At 42.3% G+C, this 22,130-nt stretch overlaps 1 protein-coding gene across 2 annotated transcripts in view; it reads left to right on the plus strand.

Moving 5' to 3' along the window:
- Dgkh (diacylglycerol kinase eta) overlaps nt 1-17,884 on the plus strand; it is a 165,646-nt gene extending 147,762 nt beyond the window's left edge. Inside the window, exons 30-32 of one of the 2 annotated variants that reach the window (XM_026777878.1) lie at nt 501-609; nt 2,004-2,134; nt 7,968-17,884. In XM_026777878.1, coding sequence (XP_026633679.1) covers nt 501-609; nt 2,004-2,134; nt 7,968-8,054 — 327 coding nt within the window. In that variant the 3' untranslated portion in view covers nt 8,055-17,884. The remainder of the gene's footprint in view (nt 1-500; nt 610-2,003; nt 2,135-7,967) is intronic. The other variant, XM_005370871.2, reaches the window with a different exon arrangement.
- Nucleotides 17,885-22,130: the final 4,246 nt, after the last annotated feature.

Here is a 22,130-nt window from a genome sequence, read left to right on the forward strand (position 1 = left end):
AGACTTTAGAGTTTGAACTGACTTTTGAAGAAGAGACATTTCACGGAAATGAATTTTGAATACTACTTTGAAATGTTTTGTTGTTAAGGGGGGGAGGAAGGGCTCTTTTGTGAGCATGGGCAGTTAGTAGAGTAGTACATGGTGAGTCTCCAAACCCATTTGTGCTGGCTAGTTTTATGTCAAGAAGCGAGAGTTGTTTGGGAAGAGGGAACCTCAGCTGGAAAACCCTACCAGGTTGGGTTGTGGGGAAGCCTATAGGGCATTTCCTAGTTAGTGACTGATGAGAGAAGGCCCAGTCTATCGTGGGTGAGGCCACCCCTGTGTTGGTGGTCCCAGGTTCTATCAGAAAGCAGGCTGAGCAAGCCATGATAAGCAAGCCAGTAAGCAGCCCCCCCATGGCCTCTGCGTCAGCTCCTGCCTCCCTATTAATAAAGTGGGGTTTTCTTTTCTTCCCATAACTCCTAAAGCTGTGATTTTTTTTCTTCTCGTGGTTTGAACAGGAACCTCCAATGGATTGCACCAAAAGAAACAGCAAAAGCACAGTCTTTCGCATCGTGCCAAAGTTTAAAAAGGAAAAGGCTCAGAAACAGAAAACAAGTTCACAGCCTGGTAGGTGGCCCCACAGTGGAGGAGTGAGGGATCAGAGGATGCTCTAGGACTAGGTAGCGGTGAGCATTTCCCAGCACTGTAAATATACTAAACACCACTGAAGTGTACACGTTGGTTAAAATGCTACATTGAACCATGCAAGTCATATCATACCCAGCATGTCCAGTAATTGATGAGAATGTGTGTGTGGTTCCAAATGGAAGGAGAAGACAAGGTGGTCACTAGTTCTTTCTGTTCTGTCCAGCTGAGTCAGTGTGTCCATCCAAGCGGGTCTTTATCTCCTCAGCAGCTGCTTCAAACGTCAGTGTGTAACTTCATTTTCTTCTCAGAGTTAAAAATCTAGATCGCGTTGATGAGGGGGACATAGACATGTTCTTTTACTCAGCCTGCTAATATATTTTTTTCACTGAAGTTACAGATCCTCTTTTCCCGGTTTTCAGGGCAGCGCTCCACCCTTTGAAAATGCCGGTGCCCATTCCTTCTGTACCCTGCTACTTTCCTGGTCCCCTTCCCTCAGAGTTTAACTGGATGCCCTCTGTGCCAGCACCTTGGGAGTTCTATGTCTAGATCTGCCTTTCACAATGAAACCACTTTATAAATTCTTAGAAGAATTTCATTAATTCTTCTGAGTTACCCCTGTGGTCTTTATTTAAAAAGTGATATAAAACCTTACATCTACAGGAATAGCTATTGTGCTTAAAAACCAAACACAGCCAAAAAAAAATAGGGTTTTATTATGCTAACTCACATTGAATAAATGGTTTTTTAAAAAAAGATTATCTATAATAAAAAGTAGTATAATTCAACTAGTCTTGGGTAGCAGCAGTCTGAACAGTTTTAAATGATGTTAATGTGATCTCTAGCCATTTCCTGTAGGCATTTATTGTTTGAATTGTCAATAACAGTAGAGTCAGTGAAGGCAACACTTGAAGTCAGCAAGACCTCAAGTAGAAGAATGTATAGAACCAAGTAGCCCAGATCATATTCTAATTTTAATTAACACTTGGAGCTCATTTCTAGCTAAACATTTTCACCCACGGTCTTAGGGAAGGCAAGGCATCAGAGCTCATTATGATTTTTGCATTCTTGATCCTAATGGTGCAAAATTAGTGCCCTAGCGCACATTGTATGGCTCAGCTGAGAAGCTGGCCTGCAGCTGAAGGCATGAGTGCAGGTGGCGCACATCTGTCTACCCTCACATCCTCCTCGCGTCCATCGGCTGGCGGTCCATAACCTGCATGGGGAGGGGAGGGCCGCTTCGCGAAGCACCGCCTTTCGCCTGCCCTTCTGCTAGCGCTGCTGCTGTCTGTCTCTCATCTTCTATGGCCAACCTCTGCTTTGTGACTGCATCGCGCATGTAGAAATTAAGGGGGTTTTGCTCTTAACTTTGGTAGTTCAGAATTGGGGCACAGAGGAAGTTGCTGCTTGGCTGGATCTGCTCAATTTGGGAGAGTACAAAGAAATCTTCATCCGTCATGACATCAGAGGGGCTGAACTTTTGCATCTGGAAAGACGAGATCTTAAGGTATTTTCTTTTTTCCCCCCACTCCTTTTGAGCTTCTCTTTGGTTTTGGAACATTGCTTGCAACACAGAACCTTTCTCCCTGTGTGTCGTCTGTCACACGCTCCCAGCTTGGCTTGTGTTCTGCAAACGGTTCGTCATCTCACACATTCCTTGTCCCTGGTCTGACTTGGGTGTCTGCTTTTCCAGTGAGAATGTCAGCAGTGTTTTCCGGTCAGAGCCATTCTCTGACGCTCGTCGCTGCAGCTCAGCATGCACCCCCCATCCATCACCTGTCTGTGTCCATTGGTGTGGCTCCTCCTGTCCTAATGTGTCCAAGTTGCTTGCGTTTCTGTCATCTCATTGTGTTGCAGCTGCATGGATGGTGGATGGCTATTGTTGGGAAAGGCTAAAAATGAATTGAATATAAGGTTGACTAAAAATTAATGTAAAATACCAATCAGAACATCTTTCTATTATATGAAAATTTCTGTGAGACAACAGTGGTATTTTAGATAGTCTTATGATTTTGTTGTTTCTAAACTGGACTTTAGAAGTCACATGAATAACCCAACCAGTAAATCAAAACTTCCTTTCCATGACGCATTGTTGATATCTTAATAGTTTCAAAAAGAAATGACCCCCCCTTTTTTTTTTTTGTAAATGGAGCTAAAAATCTGCATACTGCTTTCCCAGTCATGTATGCCAAAACAGGAAACCTTTCTTTGATGATGCGAAGGAATGCCCTGGTTTTCTCTGGGTACATACTCAACAGTAGACCAGCCGAGGCAGGCTTATTCTGTCCAAGATTTAAGACTGGAATGATAGGCGCTGGAGAGATGGCACAGTCAGTAAAGCTGTTCCCCTACAACAAGCACAGGGACCTAAGGTCAAGCCATGGCACCCATGCAAACGACAGTAGCGTGGTAACATGTGTCTTAAACCTCAGAACTGGGGGTGAGTAGAGACAGGAGGGTTCTCTGGCCAGCCAGTTTAGCTGATGATCTATCTCTAAACTCAGTGAGAGACCCTGCCTCAAAAAAATGTGGTCACGAGTGATAGAGCAAGGCACACAAGTCAACTTCTGGCCTCCACAGGCATGCACCCGCAGGGAAGCGTGCACAGTAGGAGTTTACTGTGTTATATTTTCTTGCTACATGTTTCCATTTTAAACTGCAACAAATATCACTGCTGCAAGAATCCCTTCCTAATAGATGATGCTCTGGAATGCACAGTGATGGCTCTTCTCGCTCACTCATGACTTGTGTCTGGGTAGTGGCTAGTGTGAAGTTCATGTCTTTATTATGGAGTCGTACAGTGCTTTATCAGATCGAAAGGAGAATACTATTCCTTCCTTAAACACTGTTAGCTATAATAATGATAAAATAATAGATTATCCTGTGTGTCCTAACTGATGCAGTTCAGAATACACTGGGTTAACATTTGTAAAGCAAAGATTGATCTCAAAACTTGAATGCATGCACACGTGCACACACACGACATGTGCACAGAGCTGCAGGGTCTTTCTATGGCTAGTGTGCATGGACCTTTTGGTAGCACTGTCAGGTTGCAATATTTATTGGCTAGTCAGTTGCTTCTTAAGGATTGTGCCAGGGTCCCTCAGTGCCATTTGCCTTCTAGAGGCTCACATCGTATGTATGCTGAACTTGTATATGTTAAAGTCCACCCCGATACATACATGTTCGCATTATGTGAATCCATATACAGATACATTACTCAAGGCACGATGTGTGCTCATACATACACATGTATTAAATGTAGCAAATATTTGCCAAATATTCAAACTCATGCATACACAGAAGTACAAAAGTAAGGGAAGAAAGGAGATGGTTAAGAATTAATTTACTAATCTTTCTCATTAGCTTTTCTTAATTTGCTTTTGTTTCCTTTGTGGTTTTCATGCCAATTATATTCTCTCTTCTGACACGTTCCTTTAGAAATTTGTATTGCCACCTAACCCTTTTGGTTCTCAAGTAGGGTATGGGCGACGGGAAGGGGACGTTTTTTTACAGGGAGAGCCTCCCGGAGCACAAAACCCTGAAACTGGAGAGCTGCATCCCTGCCCTCTGTGTCTGAGCTGTCGGAAGCAGCAGACCACAGTAGACTAGTTCAAAGAATGCTGGGAGAGAATCGCCTACTGCAGAGCCATCTCCCCCACTCCCATTGCTTCAACGCCTACCCCTGAATATGTCAGTGACTCTTAGTGTCCTCTAGCCCTTGACCTCACAAGTAAACTTTAGAATTCTGTTGCCAGCTGGATGCTGATACTTGAGTGTCACAGAGGGACTAGATCCCCATGTCCCAAGAGGGACTCTCATCTTCTGTCCCTCTCTGTGTCATCCCCAACTCTGCTTTGTTCTGAACTATGCCCCTAGCCCTTTGGGTGTTGGAAGCAGAGAAACCCAGAGTCAGATTTAGCACCTCCCTCTTCCTGACCCACCTCATCATTCTAGCCAAACTCTTAACACTGTAGATTCTGCTCCACCTTTGCTCCCAAGTTCCCAGGACTGTCTTTCACTGCATCCCATATCTTCCCAGGACCACCATCCTTCACTGCATCCCACATCTTCCCAGGACCGTCCTTCATTGCATCCCACATCTTCCCAGGACCGTCCTTCACTGCATCCCACATCTTCCCAGGACCGTCCTTCACTGCATCCCACATCTTCCCAGGACCGGGACCATCCTTCACTGCATCCCACATCCACTTTCTCGTGGAGGACCATCTTTCATCTCGGTCTTCTCACTGTTCCTCTGTCTCTCCAGCCCATAATCCATGTTGAATCACTGTGATACGTTGCCATCTTCAACCAAGCATGTTGTTTTTCTGCTTCAGATCTTCCAGCAGCTTCTCATTGTTAGGAGAATAATGGTGTCTATCTCTGTGGAGGCCCAAACACTGCCTGTTTACTCACCCTCTTGTTACTGGCCCATGACCCATCCACTTTGGCCTCCTTTCAGTTGCTTAAAAATACTGTTTCTGACCATAAAGGATGTGTCCTCATTGCGTGCTTTTCTCACTACCTCTCACCCAGTCAGCTCCTTCCCAAGGCTTGGAACAAGCGTCACTCCCTTATCATTGGAGGTCACTAAACAACTGAAAATAATACCCAGACACTTGGCAAAGAGATACATTTCTAACATCCTCTAGCGGAGGGGAAAGCCGGCAGTGGAGTACAGTCGGGAGGGTTACTAGAGGGAAAGTTGTGTATGGCTGGCTGCAAGGATAGCTCAGTATCTTCAAAAGAGTCTTTGGCAAAATTTTGTCTATTCATCCAAAGAAACAAAAAGTCAGAAATAAAGTATGATTACAATAAAATAAGTATAAAGGTCTGGAGAGCCTGGGCAGGAATCTAGCCAAATCAGTGAGTAGTCCCAGGTTCAGAGAGATCCAATCTTAAAACCAGCAAGGCTTCCGGTGGAGGGATTGGGACACCAACCCAGCCACAAAACCTTCGACCTATAATCTGTCCTGCCTGCAAGATGTGCTGGGGTAAAGGTGGCTCACCAGGAGTGGGAGTGGCCAACCATGACTGGTCCAACCTGAGACCCACACCACAGGAGGGAGCCTACCCTGACACTGCCTGGACGGCCAGGAACCAGAGTCCTAAAACCAGAAAAAGATAAAAGAAGAAGGAGACACTGATCTCTGGTTACTATATGGACGTACAAGCCACACACCTGTCTGCACACATATGTCCACACACAAACACATTCCACATAAAAACTACATACACGGTGATATAAGCATATGACACCCGCTAAAATGACAGCTGTATCAAATGTCAAGGTGAATCTTTTATTATAACCTAACAGCTAGAAGACATAAAGATACTGAATTTGCTCAAAGTAAGAATCTGTAGCAAAGAAGCCAATGTAACTGTGTTACCTTCTAGTAAACGTTCCTCCCATTGTACCAAACCCGTCATTCTGAGTTGAATACCAAAGGTGTGTTTATATGGCCTAAAAATAAGGTATTTAATATTAAAATATATTCTGTAAGCTGAGAACTATATTACTACAAAGTCTAAAAAACAAGCCTTCTGTTTGAATGGTAACTCTGAAGGGTGGCATCTACATTTCTTTTTGCAAAAAAAAAATTGATATTTTATGTATGTGCATATGTGAGTGTCAACCATGTGTTTAGTGCCCACAAGGTCAGCAGAAGGCACAGGATCCCTGGAGTTACAGGGAGTTGTAAACCACTTGGCATGGTTGGTAGGAACTGAACTTGTGTCTTCTGGAAAAGGACCAAGCTCTCTTAGTCACTGAGCCATCTCCCTTTACACTGCAGATGTGTGCCACTGGCATGGATTTAGCCTTGCCGTCAAGTGTGATGCTTATCACATACCCATGAAATGTATAGAGCATTAGGACTGATTTTGCTTACCCTGGTAGCACAGGAGAGCATCTGTTTTTCCGGGTCAGTTAAGTTTGATAAAAATGTTACCCTGAAATGATCTCACGCTTGACCAGCACTGGATATGGAAAAGCTATTTTCCGGAAGGATTTAGACTGATAGTTATTATTACTCTACAGCGTAAGAGAGATCATGTATGCAGTGTGCATGGGGTTCATCGAAATCTGTTTGATCTGCCTCATTTACAAGTTTAAAAGTAAATTCAGCCCTTACATTAGAGATAGAGCTAAGTGGACTTTCTTAGAACATTTCCGTTTTGTGAACAAGTCATCTCGCAGTTAACTTTTTGTTGTTGTGGTTGTTGGGGCGGAGGACGTCCAGGAAAGATAGGGGAGAGAAAACAGGAGAATCACTTAGAGGCGCCAGGGCCAGCTAGCCTGTCATGCACGGAAAAGTACTGACCTTGCCTCAGGATAGTGGAAGGAGAGAAGCGACCCAAAGTTGGCCTCTACATGGTCACTGTAGCAGGTGCATGCCTAGAGTCAGACATGGACATGCACGTGCATGCATGTGGCCACCCGCACCGGCCCCCACACACAAATAAAGAATATGTAATCAGACCCTTCAGTCAAATCAGGACTCTTGATGCCACTACAGATAAATTTATGGTTTAAATTTTAGGTAGGGGCACTGGCGTCTTCCTCCAGGATTAAGTCTCACGGTGTTTTCTCCCCAAAGCCTGGGTCTCCCGTAGCCCACGTTGCTCTATAGCCAAGGATGACCTTGAGATCCTATTCCACTGACTTCTGTCTCCTACGTCGCAGGCCTTCAGGCCTGTGCCGCTGTGCCTGGCAGGCCGCAGTTGTTCAGTGTCATAGAGCACAAGACAGAAATAATGCACAAAAGCTGGGCCTGGTGGAAGCTGAGGCAGGAGAATCACTAAATTCAAGAGAAGGCTGGGCAAGGAAGCAGGGCTCTTCTCCAGAAGGAAAAAAAATATGTGTGTGTGCGTGGACACGTAAAAGCATATGCCTGGAGAGACCTGCCTTCCTCCACCGGTGGCCTCAGGTGCAGAAGAGCTTGTCCTTAGAAAAAGAAAGGGGGAAGAAACCATATTAGCTTTGGCTCTTGAACAGTGTCCCTAGCTGTACATAATTCGTGACGGTACCACATTTAAGAGGGTTTTGTATAGGACATGGTATCTTTTTATTGATTGGTCCCTTTCTCAGTATCAGGCTATTTTTGCTTTAGTAGCTTAGCTTTTCAGCCGACACTTCCAGAACCATTGACTAAAAACTGTTAAAAAAAAAAATGGATGAGGTAAATGCTAATTCTGCTAATTACTAGTTGATTACTAGTTGAAATTTTAATTTCATATCTTCCTTATTGGTAAACCTGTCTTCTTTCTCCCTCCCTTCCTTTTATCTTTCTGTTTTTCTTGTTTTTTTTTTCTTTCTTCCTTTTTTCTTTTTTTAGGACCTGGGGATCCCGAAAGTGGGTCACATGAAGCGAATTCTCCAGGGAATTAAAGAGCTTGAGAGAAACCCTCCCAATTTGCTCTGAGGTGTGGTTGCACCGGTGCTATTTCCTGGAAGAGAAGTCCTGGGAACTCAATACAGAGTTCTTGAAAGCCACTGCTGTTTTAGTGATTTCCTGGTAGATACGCACCACTGAAGCACCTCTCTGGATTGGAGTTTTGCTGTGGGTGAAAGTTTGGATTTGAGGTATTAGAAAATCATTTTTTTGTGCCAAAAACAAGCAAGCAAACAATCCAACCCATTCCACGAAGCCATTTTCTTACTGTGCAAACCTGACATGCTAGAAAATGCTTGCAGTAGGGAGAAGCGGGGGAATGGTTGGAGGCAGTTTCCTAGTCTGAAAGGTGGAATTCTCACTCGCCGATCCTCCACTCTCCCTAGAGCAGGACTGGCAGGAGGCTCTTCCGCGCACGCGTAGCTGTGTCAACAGCATGCAGCCGAACCGTCTCAGGCTTCCTCAGTGAGGGCCTTGGCTCCCGCCTAGACACCACTGGTTAGGAGATGAAGATGGGAATTGTATTTTGAGTGTTTTCACCCTAAGTTCCCAGTATCCACTGGTCAAAGAGTATGGTGGGACCAACCCATCACATACTATGAATGACGCGAATCTAATGCACGATGCTCCTGCCTGAGTTGTCTTTCTTTTTCTTGCATGTCATGTATATTACTGTAGTACTTCAGTAGCTGTAATGTCTGTTATAATGGAATTTAATTTATTACCACCTGACTACTCAAGCACTTTTTGGTTGGTTAAGGGCACTTTTGTCCATTGTGGACTTTGGAGAGAATATCCCACTCTGTGAACGTTCATCTGGGCCATGATCAACAAATGATGTACATCTTATGCAGACCAAATTGATTTGCCTCTCCCAAACCATAGGTGTGCGCATTCAGAGAATTGTTGGGCATTTTCCTAAGCTTTACACCTTCTGTTGCCTCACAAAACTTAAATTGCAACTTTCCAAGCCTCACATTTTGTCCCCATTTCTTTTTCATTTCAATTTTATAACCATTTTGAGTTTCTGTTTGAATTGGTAAAACTGTTGGCATGGAGGAGTTGTCCATGGTCTCAGCTGAGATTTGCACCCTGAGTTGTCTGGACTAGCTGAAGCAATTACTGACATGAGGAAATGTAATGGAAGATTTTAATATTGTTTCTTAAGGGCTTTTGTATTACTATCTCACACAAATTTTGATAGTCTATCTTGTAGATATCATTTCCCTTTTAAAGAAACCATTATATGTCAGTGTTGCTCAGTAGAATTACCAAGTATTTGAAAGCCAAAGGTATATATGTCAAAAAAAAAAGTAAAAAAAATCTTTTTAAGTGTTTTCTGGTCATTATATGCCAAAAATTAATTGGAATATTTGCAAGTTCTGTATATAAGAGCAGCAAGCAGGTTGCTGGTCCAGCAGAGACTGTTTTGATAAAGTAATTTGCTAGGTGCTTAGTAGATAAACTTACCCACACATGTGCTCACATACCTGCCCATACACCCTTACCTGCATATATACACTTTACATCGTGTCTTGAGATACAGTATCCCTGGTATTTTCTAGACAAATATTTGCTCAATGTTTGACATTTCATTTTTATTTCTAGCTTGGCTATTTACTAGTAAAAAAAAAATCACAAAATTTAGATACCTTAAACAGAGCAAAACCAAAAAAATCAACAGACAATCTCGATGGGTTCCTGACCATATAAGTATGTCTGACTATATATTTTTTACCTAAATTGTGCACAATGGAAATTTTCCAAAGATAATTCATATCAAGGCTTTTGAGCTGATAATAGGCCAACCACTTAGTAATTTTAATGTTATGCACACCTGGGAAGTTGAACGAGCCCTTTGCAATCCCTTTTGTATACCCCTTGGTGAGAACCCTGCCAACACTTTCTGTGAAACCAGATTATCGGAGGCCAGATTCACAGAACTCTCCCCAGATCATTGCTCAGGAGAAAGGGCTAGGGTTGAGGCTGGGGCTCCACCATAAGGAGTGTATTACTATAAAAATTACTATCGAGTTTTCACCTTCCCCCAAATACATCTTTGTCAACAGAAAAAAAAACAATGTTCTATTGACTACTTCCCTAGGGGCGGGCAGTGATGGGCTTTGCTTTTGTTTGATAATCTTTACAGTTCCTGACAACACCTTTTATGTATTCTGTAGAATCCCAACTCATGGAAACTTTAAGTAGAATGGCTTTGGGATGATGGAAATCCTTTAAGATGACAGCTTGGACCAGCGGTTTGTTCCCATGTGAACGTTTTTCTCTGTAATCCATGTCCGCAGGTGTCAGGGCTGGGCTCCAGTAAGTGCTGAGCCATCCTAAGTAGGGTTTCCAAAACAGGACTGTGGGGATTGCCTCTCGCTAAGATCCAGTCACATCTGGGAATAGAGAGGACCGTGCCTTTGATCCTTGCTGAAGTGGAGAGAGACTAGATGCTCACCTGTGCACCTGTCTGTAGCTTGCTCTTGTCTCCAAATTATTTACGGTTCATTTGTTGCCCCCCACTCCCACCCCAAAGGAAAGGAACAGAGTCAGGTTTAAGTAAAACTCCGGGTGACTGGAGTGACTCATCCACGTCCACCCAAATTCTCATTGCCTCCTGCTCCCCTTTCTTCAGTGAAACCTTTCACCTCCCTGATTCATTTTTTTCAATGTCATGAATCATTTAGTAAAATGTTGGGGCCAATTAAATAAGTTTTCAGTTTGCTAGGTAATCGAACTGAATTGATGGGTTAGGGCATTTAGAAACATACTGCTGTGGTTGAGGAGAGACAAACTGTGGGTGTTCAGATCTGTGCTGTCTGGTATTTCAGCCGCTGGATGCCTGTGGCTATTAAATGTGTTTATTCTTACTAGAAACTTCATCTTTTAATTGTACCACCCACATTTTGAGGGCCCTGTAAACATAGATGCAAAAACATTTCCACCATGGCAAAAATACTCCATTTGACAGCAGTGGACTAGGTCCCTGGGTCATCAGCATTAATGTTATTTGGGAGCTTACAAAAACTGCAGAAGCTTGAAGCGAACAGGATGGTTCAGCAGGTCTAGCATCAAGTTTGATACCAGATGCCACATAAAAGTGGGAGAAGAAAACCACTTAGAGACTTGTCCTCTGGCCTCAGTATGCCCACCATAGCATGCTCACCCACCTATGCCATCCATACACACACAATAACAAATGAATGAATTTCTGAATGCAGAACCTCAGGTCCAGTCCAGATCTCTGCTGAACCCAGATCTTCCTTTTAGTCCTATTTCTCCAGCCCCTAGAGACTTTCAGCTGCCACCCACCCACCCATCCACAGTTGTTCAGTTTGTTATGCATGTGATATGCTCAGTTGGCTCATGACTTAATTCACACTGAACGTTCCAGAAGAATATGTACTGAGATAAAGATTAGGCAGTCTCCTTCAACTTGCACATTTTCGTTTTCTTGTATCAGTAGATTATCCTGTTGACAGAGTTCATGCTTGGAGACACGAAGCAGCCCACAAATATTAGATGAATCACTGGGTATGCAAAAGAAGAAAGAGAGAGAGAGAGAGAATAAAAAATGATCACAAGGAAAGTGAATGCCATTTAGACTCTGAAAGCAGGCCTATTTTGCTAGATTTGGGTCCCTTTGTCATATGCTGACTCCTCTGGATTTTTACATGGTTCTTGATCCCTTAAAAATAAGTCCTGAAAAACAATATGTTCTTGGCCTCCAAATTCAAATTGTTAACTCTATAATGAGATTTCTTTTTCCCAGTGATCTATTGTCAGGAATCTGTCCGTTAATTATTTTTATATTTTGATATAAATTACCCAAACATAGCTTCCTAACTACTTTGATATATAAGATCTTACTCTTTTTGACTCCATGGGTTATTTTGACATGAATTGACAAGCTACGAATTGAAACGTATAGGTGGTCCCTCTGCATAGACTTTGCAGAGTAAATCTTTTACCACTCCAACTGACAGGGTGAACTTCCATTTTTCAAGGGCCAATTCTTTGGATCTATCAGTTTTGATTAAGCTGTAAAATCAATTCCCTTTTCACCTCTGACTTCTAGTGTCTCTCAGTGGACACATTCTCTGTAGTGTTAGGTTTTCAAACACCCACCTCTCCCCAGTACAGGTGTTGAGCAGGGGAGGAATTGGAAATGAAGCATCCTCAGTGGCTTCCACAACTTGGCTGCTGGGCCTCCCCAAGAGTCGTGACCCCTCCCCTAGTTTGTTGTTGCTGTGGTATCCTCAGTTGACTTTTGTATCACAATCTCTGTCTTATTGGTACCTTAGCAACAGGATCCCTTCACAAAGATGTAACTAGGACTCTTGGAGAGTGATAATTGTTGTTGTTTTGTAATAAGCAAAGCCTTGCTTTTCTTTATTATTATTATTTTCCCTGGTTTGGTTTAGAGATGTTTATGTTAGAAGAAAATATATAAAGGTTTGTTGATAGAAAAAACAGAGAGCTAAAAACAGCTGGACTGTACCTGCCTTTTTCTATACTTGTCTCTGTTATTTTCAGGTAAAGAAATTAAACAGAGTAGCTAAGACTGTATTAACTCAATAACCATGCTTAAGATAGACTCCACATTATATATTATAGGTGAACAGCTTACTTCCTTTTATGTAATTTAAGATATTGTATTTACATTATTTAATATACTCAGTTTTTTTTGCACTTCCAAGTTTTAGTTGGAAAACAAAAAGCGAGCCACAGCTTTAAACTTTTTTTTTTTAAAAAAAATCCATGTAAAAATATTTCCTTTCAGCTACAAGTTACACATTGTGTAAGACTTTGTGACTAGTCTGGGTATTTCATACTGTCTAGATTTCAAGAGTAGATTAGCCAGCCGAACACAGGGTTACTTATAAAATGCATTAAAATAAGGACATTTCATACTCAACTGATGTTCTCAAGGTAGGATAATGCAATTGAATATGTAAGCCAACAAGGAAAGCGAATGTGGTTTATGACCCTTACTATTGGATTGCACTGTGGTTCCGCACAGCTCAGCCCTTTCCACGACTACATTCTGAGTATTCAACACATGTGCAGCCGAGGGCTGCTTACAGTGCTGGTAAGTGCTACCTGGGGATGCGGAAGACTTGGGTAGAATAGCACACCCAGTTTTGTGAGTTATATATTGTATACTGAAGATGACTAATACATTCGAGTAATATATTTATTATCTAGAGCTGGTAAATATGGAAATTATTTTCAAGCCTTCAAGGAAATTGCATTGGCTTTTCTCTATCAACAAGATAAAAGTCACTCGTATGTTTAAACCTATTTGTACAACAGCTGTCTCCTTTACTGGTATTATTAATTTTCATATTACAATTTTTCTTACCTTTTTATACCAAAAGGATTATCATGCTGGTTATTCAAACTTGCCAAGATGTATTTGAGTTTGCAAGCCTTTTAGCAGATAAAATATTTAATAACAAACAGATATAAAAGCTTTGTATATTTTGTGGCTTTAGGGGCAAGAACTGTACCTTTGAATTTCTCTCTGTGAGACGGTGCTGACGTCAGCACCGTCCCTTGAAGGCAGTATTACTTAGAACCAGTTGTATAAATCAGTGCCCTTATTTATTCTGTTGTGAAATATACTCTTTATACAGAATGCGTATTTGAACTCCTTTTGTTTTACTGCTGTTGCCTGGAGTGTAATAGCTCTGTTGACGGTTGACTTATATACTTGAAATGCTCTTTTCTGTCAAACAGATGCCCAGTGTTTTCCTTCCTAAAAACAAAACAGAAAAAAAAAATCCAAAATACAAAATTCTATTTTATTTCCTGTCTTAGGTAACTGAATAGTCATAGAAACTTTTTTCTATAAAATGATTTTTATATCTAAAAACACAGAAAGCACGAGGATGAATAGTGTCGTCCAGAGATCTGCCTTGCTATATTTTGCCCCTTGTATGTTAGGACTTCAGTCTGTAACTCTTTCCTTCTGGGGATTTTTAGCTTTGTGGCGAAGACATTGTCTTTGATTGCTTGATTGCACTGGCCAATTCCGACAAGCACTGAATCTTGAATCCTCCCAAAGATCTCAGACCTCTGTTGTCTAAACCTCAATTCTAAAGGCTATGCTTGACATCTGTTTCTGTGTGATTGGGGGCCCTGTTGCAAATGGTACCCACGGTGTTTGCTTACTTCTGCCAAGTAATCAGCAAGTTAAACCCAGTTTTTCCTGATCTTCATTTGGAGACATTCTTGACTCAACTATTTAAAAACCCAACCATTTAGAAGGCAGTTGCCCAGTATTGTTGTCAGGGAAGGAACAAAACTCCAACTGAACGTTGTAAAGCTAAGAAAACACTTTAATCCACCTGGTTTCTCTGATGTGAACAGCAGGTGAGTTGTGGGTTATTTAAGCCTCTTAGGAAGTTAAGAATTAGCTTCCTTTTAGTGACAGAGGTTTATGTTACACTGTTGTAGATGTGCTTATTGAGGAAGAATAAATGATACTATGTTAGATGCATAGCTGACCCAGGAACTTGGGGCAGTGTGGCATGGCCTAGGAACAAAGAGTTTGAATGTATCTTTCATGTTGTATTGTGGAAGGACAGAGCACACACAAAATACATGACCTGGTGGGCAGTGCACCTCAGAAAGCTCCAACTCCATCGGTCAGGGCTGAGGTCCTTCCTAGAGTTAGTTAGCTCTCCAGGAAGCCTGTTTACTGCAAAACCTTACAGGTCAATTAAGGAGGCGGTTTGGGTGACCTAATCCCTATGACATTTAGAACAGCCCCTGCAATTGTTTATTTCACGTGGTAGAGACGTCTGTGCTTTCTCAACTCAGCAGTAGGCAGCGGGGAACTCATCACAGGGACTTAGATGACTCCTGTGAAGGACATGGTGAAGGTGACTCAATCCGTAACTTGAAGACAAAGAAATTTTCATGGATTAGCTGAGCCTTGAAGTGTGTTAGCTCTGATACTTTTTCCTTAAGATTTGTTGTTTTTTATTTATAGTATTTATAGAGAACTCACCTCTTGGAACCTGAAGAGGTTCATTCAGTTCCACCCTGTCATATTTTTTACACCCAATATATTTTGATGTCTGGGGTTCCCCGTTTGAAGGGTTGCCCAACACAGCCAGTTACAATTAATCATTTTTCCACTCTGAGAAAGGACAGATATCAGCCTGAGTCCTACCTTGATTTACGATTTCTTTCCCAGTGTCATTTTAGTTCTAACAGAGAAAGAAATCTAGTGACCCTTGCCATTCCATCTAGAAGTGGAGGTAAAGAGCCTGGGGCCCCGCAGGAGAGTACTTGGTCTGCACTGTTGAAGCCTCCATGGGTTCAGTCCCCACATGGCAAGAGCAGAAAGAACAAGATGCAGGCGAGGCTGAATGAGTAACCAGAGTAGGTCATGGGTCTTTTAATCTATATATTATTCATTTCAGCTGGAAACTCATCCTGAACTCTTCAGTTAAGGTGGTCTCAGGTTTTCCATGTTCGTGTTAAATGGCTCTTTTATTGAGACTTTTTTGACTAATGTTTTTGAATTATATTTTTATACAGTCACAAATAAAAACTCAGAACTCCTTGAAAGGCTTGTTTGTGAGGACACATGCCCTCTGAGCAGACAAACAGAACATCAACAGGCATAAGTAATTGTTTTGTCAAGGATCATCATTTTGTTAATTACGTTTCTTTACGTCAGAAGTGTTTGCCAGATCTAAATTCTTGTTTCTGAAAGTGAAACATAAATTTCAACATCATTGCCAAAATCTTGCTTGTCCTACAGATTGTCTTTCTATTCTGTACACTCAATACTTAGAATCTTCATAGACAAATACATATTGATTTTGAGATTTGGAAAAGAATAAAAACAATAGTAAAAGTGAAATTTTTAAAACAGCATCCACTCAAGAAGGCCTAGGTGAAATTCGTGTGATTCCAGGCCGTTTACTATTAATCATGATTGTACGACAAATGTAGGAAGCTCTGCGGTTGTCATTGCCCTTAGAAAGCATGGAGACTAAAACATTTGTTCTTACCCATGGGCCTGTTCTCTATGATTGGCTGAAGCCATCCCTACCACGTCCCTAGGTAATGACAAGTGAGCACAGTGCTCTTTCAGTTAAATTGCTTGAATGGACACCGGTCAGTGCACATAATAAAAGTGGAGCACTCTCTTCCAGACACTGGTAAGCTTTCCCTACTGCTCTAACTTGGGCACTGACTTAGATCCTAATGATGGAAAACTAAGACGTGACTTGTGTCTGGTAGAGTTTAAGTTTGTTCTCAAGGTGCTCTTCCTGAAGTCTGTTTAAAGAAACGAGTAGGAATTTTTAAAAATTTTCTCAGGCCGTTTCAGTTTCACCCCGCCGTCCTCCAAAATCAACCAAATGTACATCATCAAGAAGCAATCCCATTTTTATTTCCACAATCGCTAGATTTTCATGTTGGCCGTAGTTCCTGCCATCACTGATCAAGTGTGTGCTTCACTAACCCCATACTTCGCTGCTTCTGCCACTACAGGGGCTGTGCTGAGCCCCAGCGTCTGCTCTATGGAACCAGGGTAAATCTAGGCTTTCTTCTGGGAAGGCAGAAATCCATGACATTTATAGCAAAATACATTGTAAACCCACAGGCAAGGATGGAGGTCTCACAGTCGTGCTTCTAGGAGATGGGAAAGCTTTGTTTGAAGCTACAGGTTGGTGTCAGCACCTTAGGTATGGAGAGCAGGAAGCAGTGGCATTTAACGGGTAACATATGTACTTCAGCATATAGTAATATCCTGATGTTTGAATGCCGCAAGGTGGCGACATGTAGATGAAACACAGCAAGTGTTTGAGTTATGGCAGTGTCTTCTAAATATTTACTGATGGGTAGGCTATAGGTTTCCTTTAGTAGAATGAAGAAAAAATTGTCTTTATCTTTCCTGTCAGTGAGATTGGAGGGGGGGGGTCTCTGCTGGTTTGTATTTTCTTATTTCAGTAAGTATATATTGAAGTCATTATTTTCTGTCATATAAAATATCAACCATTTCTATGTCCCTTAGCAAAAGAAAAGTCTCAACTTGATAACTTTTTTTGCTTAGTTCAGCTTTGTAAACGGTCCACAAAAGGAGGGGTCAAGGAAGGCTGGGCACTGTGGCTTTGTACCCAGCACAAATCACAACATGTTTTCCTCCTGTTACCATCACGGTAAGAGCCGAACAGCATAGCTCCTTCTCCTTTCTCTATTGCAAAAGTAGTTTTCGTTTGGCCTTGCCATATTTATAGCTAAGGATTTACTACATTTTGGTAGTCTGTTTTGAAACTAAATATCTTGTATCTGAAAGACTCAGATAAAGTCTGCCTATTTCTTACACAGTGGGCTCTGTTTGCTCCAGAAAAGAGTGAAACTTTTACCTGCTTAGCACACTTGCCATTGAGATACCTGACAGAGCAGAGGTTATAACTTTGGCTCTAATTACTTTTAATAATGATAAGACGTGACTTTTGTTTGTTTACATGCTGTTTACAATGGCATAATTTTTAAAAATCTATATGAGAATTGAGATATTTATTGCATACTATTTTAAAGATGTTTTCATGTGTTTTCACCTTTGGAATATATTGTTACATTTCCTTGTACAGATAATTCGGGTGGCTTTGTTAATGTAGCTAATAATTTTTATGACTACTAAGTGACCAGTTTCGGTGCCTTCTGTCGTGGGATGCATGGCTGTGTATTTATTGTAAGGAAGCCACTGATGTGTGTATTTTTGTACTTTGCTGAGAGTAATGGTTGATGTACATGATGAGAGATGTCTTTCCCAAAGGGCACTGCCTTCAGAGTGACCTTCTCAAATAAAAAAGACTGCGTTTGAAGGTGTGAGACCTGCATCTTTCTGGAGGGGAGGCGTTGAGATGATTGGAGGAAAAGTACAAAGGGTCCTTCATTCCTTTAACCTCCATCCCCAAGTACACACATCCATCTTGAAAAACAGGAATTGTCTAGACGGTATCAAAACCAAGATTCTGGTACTGATATGGTCAAGTTGCTCAACAGTTGAGTCACCCCAAGGACCCACTACAAGGCTTCTTTCTTGTTGCTCACTTATAAACACAGCTATTTCCCTTCTGCCTTCTTCACCCACGTCTCAACTCTGGGCAACTACTAAATCTATCTCCATTTAAAACCTTTTATTCTTTCAAGAAAGTTATATTAGTAGAATTATATACTTCATGACTTTATATGATTTTTATCCCCAGGATACATCCAAATCAATACTCATATCAGTGTGGATTTTGGGGGTTGTTTAATTTTTTAATTTTAATTTTTAATTATTGATTTGACTAGTCCATGTGGTAGAGTTACTTATGTTAAAAAAGCACAATTTGGTGTACCCCTATAGAAATAAGCCCTGGAGTTCACCACAAAATCCTTGTTGAGTTTACAGTGTGGGGCCTGGAGAGATGGCTTAGTGGTTAAGAGCACTGACTTCTCTTCCAAAGGACCCAGGTTCAATCTCCAGGACCCACATGGCAGCCCACAACTGTAACTCCAGTTCTAGGGGATCTGACAAAGTCACACAGGCACATATGTAGGTCATATGCCAATCATACGACATATGGCCAATAGATGAATGAGGAGGATGAACTCGAGGAGTCTGGGTCAGTGTCGTGCTAGCAGAAAGTGGCTCTAGGGTGTTGACAGCAGCCGTGAAATCGGAGAGAGTTACCGACAGAAATACAGACCTGAAGGCCAACCTCTTGTGAGCTAAAGCCATAAGAGAGAGTGAAGTTGTCCTAAAAGACCTTTGTGAACACAGCAGTCCCACAGCGTTAGACCCAGAGGAGAGGGCGCTGTCCTGATCTCTCTGACAGTTCTAGAGGAAGAAGTTAGAAAACGGAGCCATCTGCCTCGGCCTGAATGAGAAGCCGCACTGTTTGCATACTGGCAACAGTAGCATGGCGGACAATAGCCCTTCCTGCTGCTGCCCAGCCTCTCCCAGGCTCCTATGGGTAGAAAGGGAAGCCAGGTGGTAGGACAGAGATGCTGTTTGCAGAGCCTCATGCCCAGGACCTCAGCAGTGGCTTACAAGGCATGTTTATAGCTGAGAGACCGGAAGAGTTCCATGTTTGCCCGTAAGCCTAGTAACACACCTTCCCTTAGAATAACCCAATCTTCACCCATTCAGAGGGTGGAGGAGAGATCGTGCCCAGGAGTAATAGTTGAGGAAATGGAGGTTTCAGAGCTTAGAACACAGGCTATAGGGTGGTTGAGAGTGGGGTCAAACCAGAGGAGGTAAAGTTGGATGGAGGAGCTGGTTCGAATATGGAATTGCCATGGTAAGTCGGCTGGCAAATGAGATGCTTGAAACTGAACGTTGTGATGTCTAAAGGTGTTAGATGTCATAAAAAACAAGATTTCCTATGAGGCAGGGATTCAAAAACTGGCTGGCAACTACTTGTCTGTTCTAGTTGGCTTTATGATGCCGTCATAAAACACTGACCAAAAACAAGATGGGGAAGAAAGAGATCATCTCATCCACTTCCAGGTTACAATCCATCACTTGGAGGAAGTCAGGGCAGGAACCACGAAGAAAGGGCTGGCTGGCTTTTCAGTTCCTTCCTTATACTCCCCAGGCCTGCCTGCCTAGGACTGGTTCTGTCCACGGTGGACTGGGCCCTCCTACGTCAAATAGCAATCAAGGAAATGTATCACAGATATGCCCACAGGCCAACAGGATGGGATGATTCTCCTATTAAGATTTTTCTCTTCCCAGGAGTGCCAAAGTTATAACCAAGATTAGCCATTACCCTGCCCGTGGGAATATGGGAAAGAGAACTGTTTTGTCTCTACATCCAGATGTGTGGAACAGTGCTCGACACATGAAGCACATGTTTATTAGCTGAATAAATTGGAAATGCTTGTGTGAAATCAGAGGACTGGTTTCTAATCATAGGTCCCTTTCATTTCCACAGTTGATCACATATAAATACAAAATATGTATCCTAACTGCATTTGGAAATAGTTGAACCAGAACTTAAACTCCAAAAGAGTGGTCTAGTCATCCCTTTAAAGATAAATCATGATCAGCCTGGGCTTCTATGCATCTACATGAGGATCCCATGGCGTCGTCTGATTCTGATAGACTTTCTAAATCATTACATCAGATCACTTCCAAATGCAAATTACATTGTCTTACAGACTAATCCGATCTGCTTGTGTGGCTCTGGGTCTTGGGTAATTATCACATCCAGTTCCTGCTTTCAGAAGCTAATGGCTTCTATGGTCAGCAAATTGGGATTTTTCACCAGGAAATCTAAGTAGAGCTGATATTCCTGTTGAGAAAATCAAGAGCCATTCAGACGCTCTAGGATCTCTGCTCTCCGTGCTCTGGTCCTGGTGTTTGTTTCGCCCAGCGCCACTGCTGCTATGTTCACAAAATCTGATGGTGGCGGCATGCAAGCATGAGAGGCTACAACAGCGGCAACAAAACAAAACAAGAGACCAGTGTCATCTTAGCAGAGGGACGTGTTTCAGTTATGACCTTTGTCTACAGTGAGTCATGGCACCAGAGATGTTTAGCTCTGTTTGAGCGTCCTCTCTCCGTGGCATTAGTGCTGCTTTAGCAATGACATTTTGAATACAAGTGGGCACTGGGGCACTGTCCTTTGGGAGAGTCACACTAATAGGTAGAAACAGCTCTAAGAACCACAGTCAAGTAGACCATGTTCTCTGCGTGGCTCCATTCCTGACACGGTTCCCCATCCTACTCAAATCCCTGCTGCCACAAAACAGTGTCACTGAGCAAGGCCATGAGAGAGAGATCACTCACCTCTTCATGTAATTTTTTTTGAACTTTGTGTTATTTTGATTATTACTCAGGGCAAAAATTAAAATTCTGGACTGGAGACATGGCTCAGGCAGTGTGATGGTTTGAAAGAAAATGGCCCCCAAAGGGACTGGGGGCCATCAGGAGGTGTGGCCTTGTTGGAGTAGGTACAGTCTCACCAGAGGAAGTGTGTCACTGTGGAGGTGGGTTTTGAGATCTCCTGTATGCTCAAGCCACTCCCTGTGTCTCAGACCATTTTCTGTTGCCTGTGAGACAAAAGGTAAGAACTCTCAGCTCCTTCTCTAGCCCATGTCTGCCTGCATGCTGCCTTGCTTCCTGCCATGATGATAATGGACTAAACCACTGAACTATAAAAGAGCCACCACAATTAAATGTTTTCCTTTATGACAGTTGCTGTGGCCATGGCGTCTCTTCACAACAATAGAAACCCTAAGTAAGATAGTATGGTACATGAAGACCTGTGTTTAATCCTCAGAACCTCACGCTAAGGACATTAGATGTAGGGGTACGTGTTTCTAATCCAGCACTTGAGAGGAAGAGACAAAAAGTCCCAGGGGCGGGGGTGGGGGGAAGCTGTTACTGGCCAGCCAGTCTAACTTAATTGTAAGCCTTGTTCAAATGAGAGGTCCTACCTCAAAAATCCAGGTGGGCAGCTGGGAACAAAACCCAATGTTGACTTTTGGCCTCCATGGGCACATGTACATGCACACATGATATGTGTATCTGTGTTCACATGCACATACACCATACATGTAGGTGGAGGCTGCTTGTTCATTCCCAGCTGTGGCTTACAGGTAAGGGTCCTGCGGGCATCTTTCTCCTTCGGCAGCTACATGGCATCTCTTTGACTCCATTTACTTTCTATATCTCTGTTCAGATTTCCTGCCTGGCTTTACTAAGCCATGAGTCAAAATAGCTGCTTTAACAACCAATGTTAATAAAGCATATTCACCGCATACAAAGGGGAATCCTGTATCACCATACACACCAAGAAAAATAGGGTAGAAATGAAGGCACTGTGCCTAAAAATAAGTGCTGTTTTGTTGAACATCAACATTAAGCCTAAAAGTACATATTGCTTATATGTGTGTATATAAAATTATTTGGGATGTTGATGCTGGAAGATCACAAGTTTGAGGCCTTATTTGGCTGCAGAAGGAGTTCAAAACCAGCCTGAGTAACTTAGATCCTTTCTCAAAAAAGATGTAAAAAGAGGGATGGGTATATGAGGAAATAGCAGGGTGCTTGCTTGGTATGCACAGAATTGAAGGCAT

The sequence above is a fragment of the Microtus ochrogaster genome, unplaced genomic scaffold (genome assembly GCF_000317375.1).
Source record: "Microtus ochrogaster isolate Prairie Vole_2 unplaced genomic scaffold, MicOch1.0 UNK88, whole genome shotgun sequence".
Classification (NCBI taxonomy): domain Eukaryota; kingdom Metazoa; phylum Chordata; class Mammalia; order Rodentia; family Cricetidae; genus Microtus; species Microtus ochrogaster.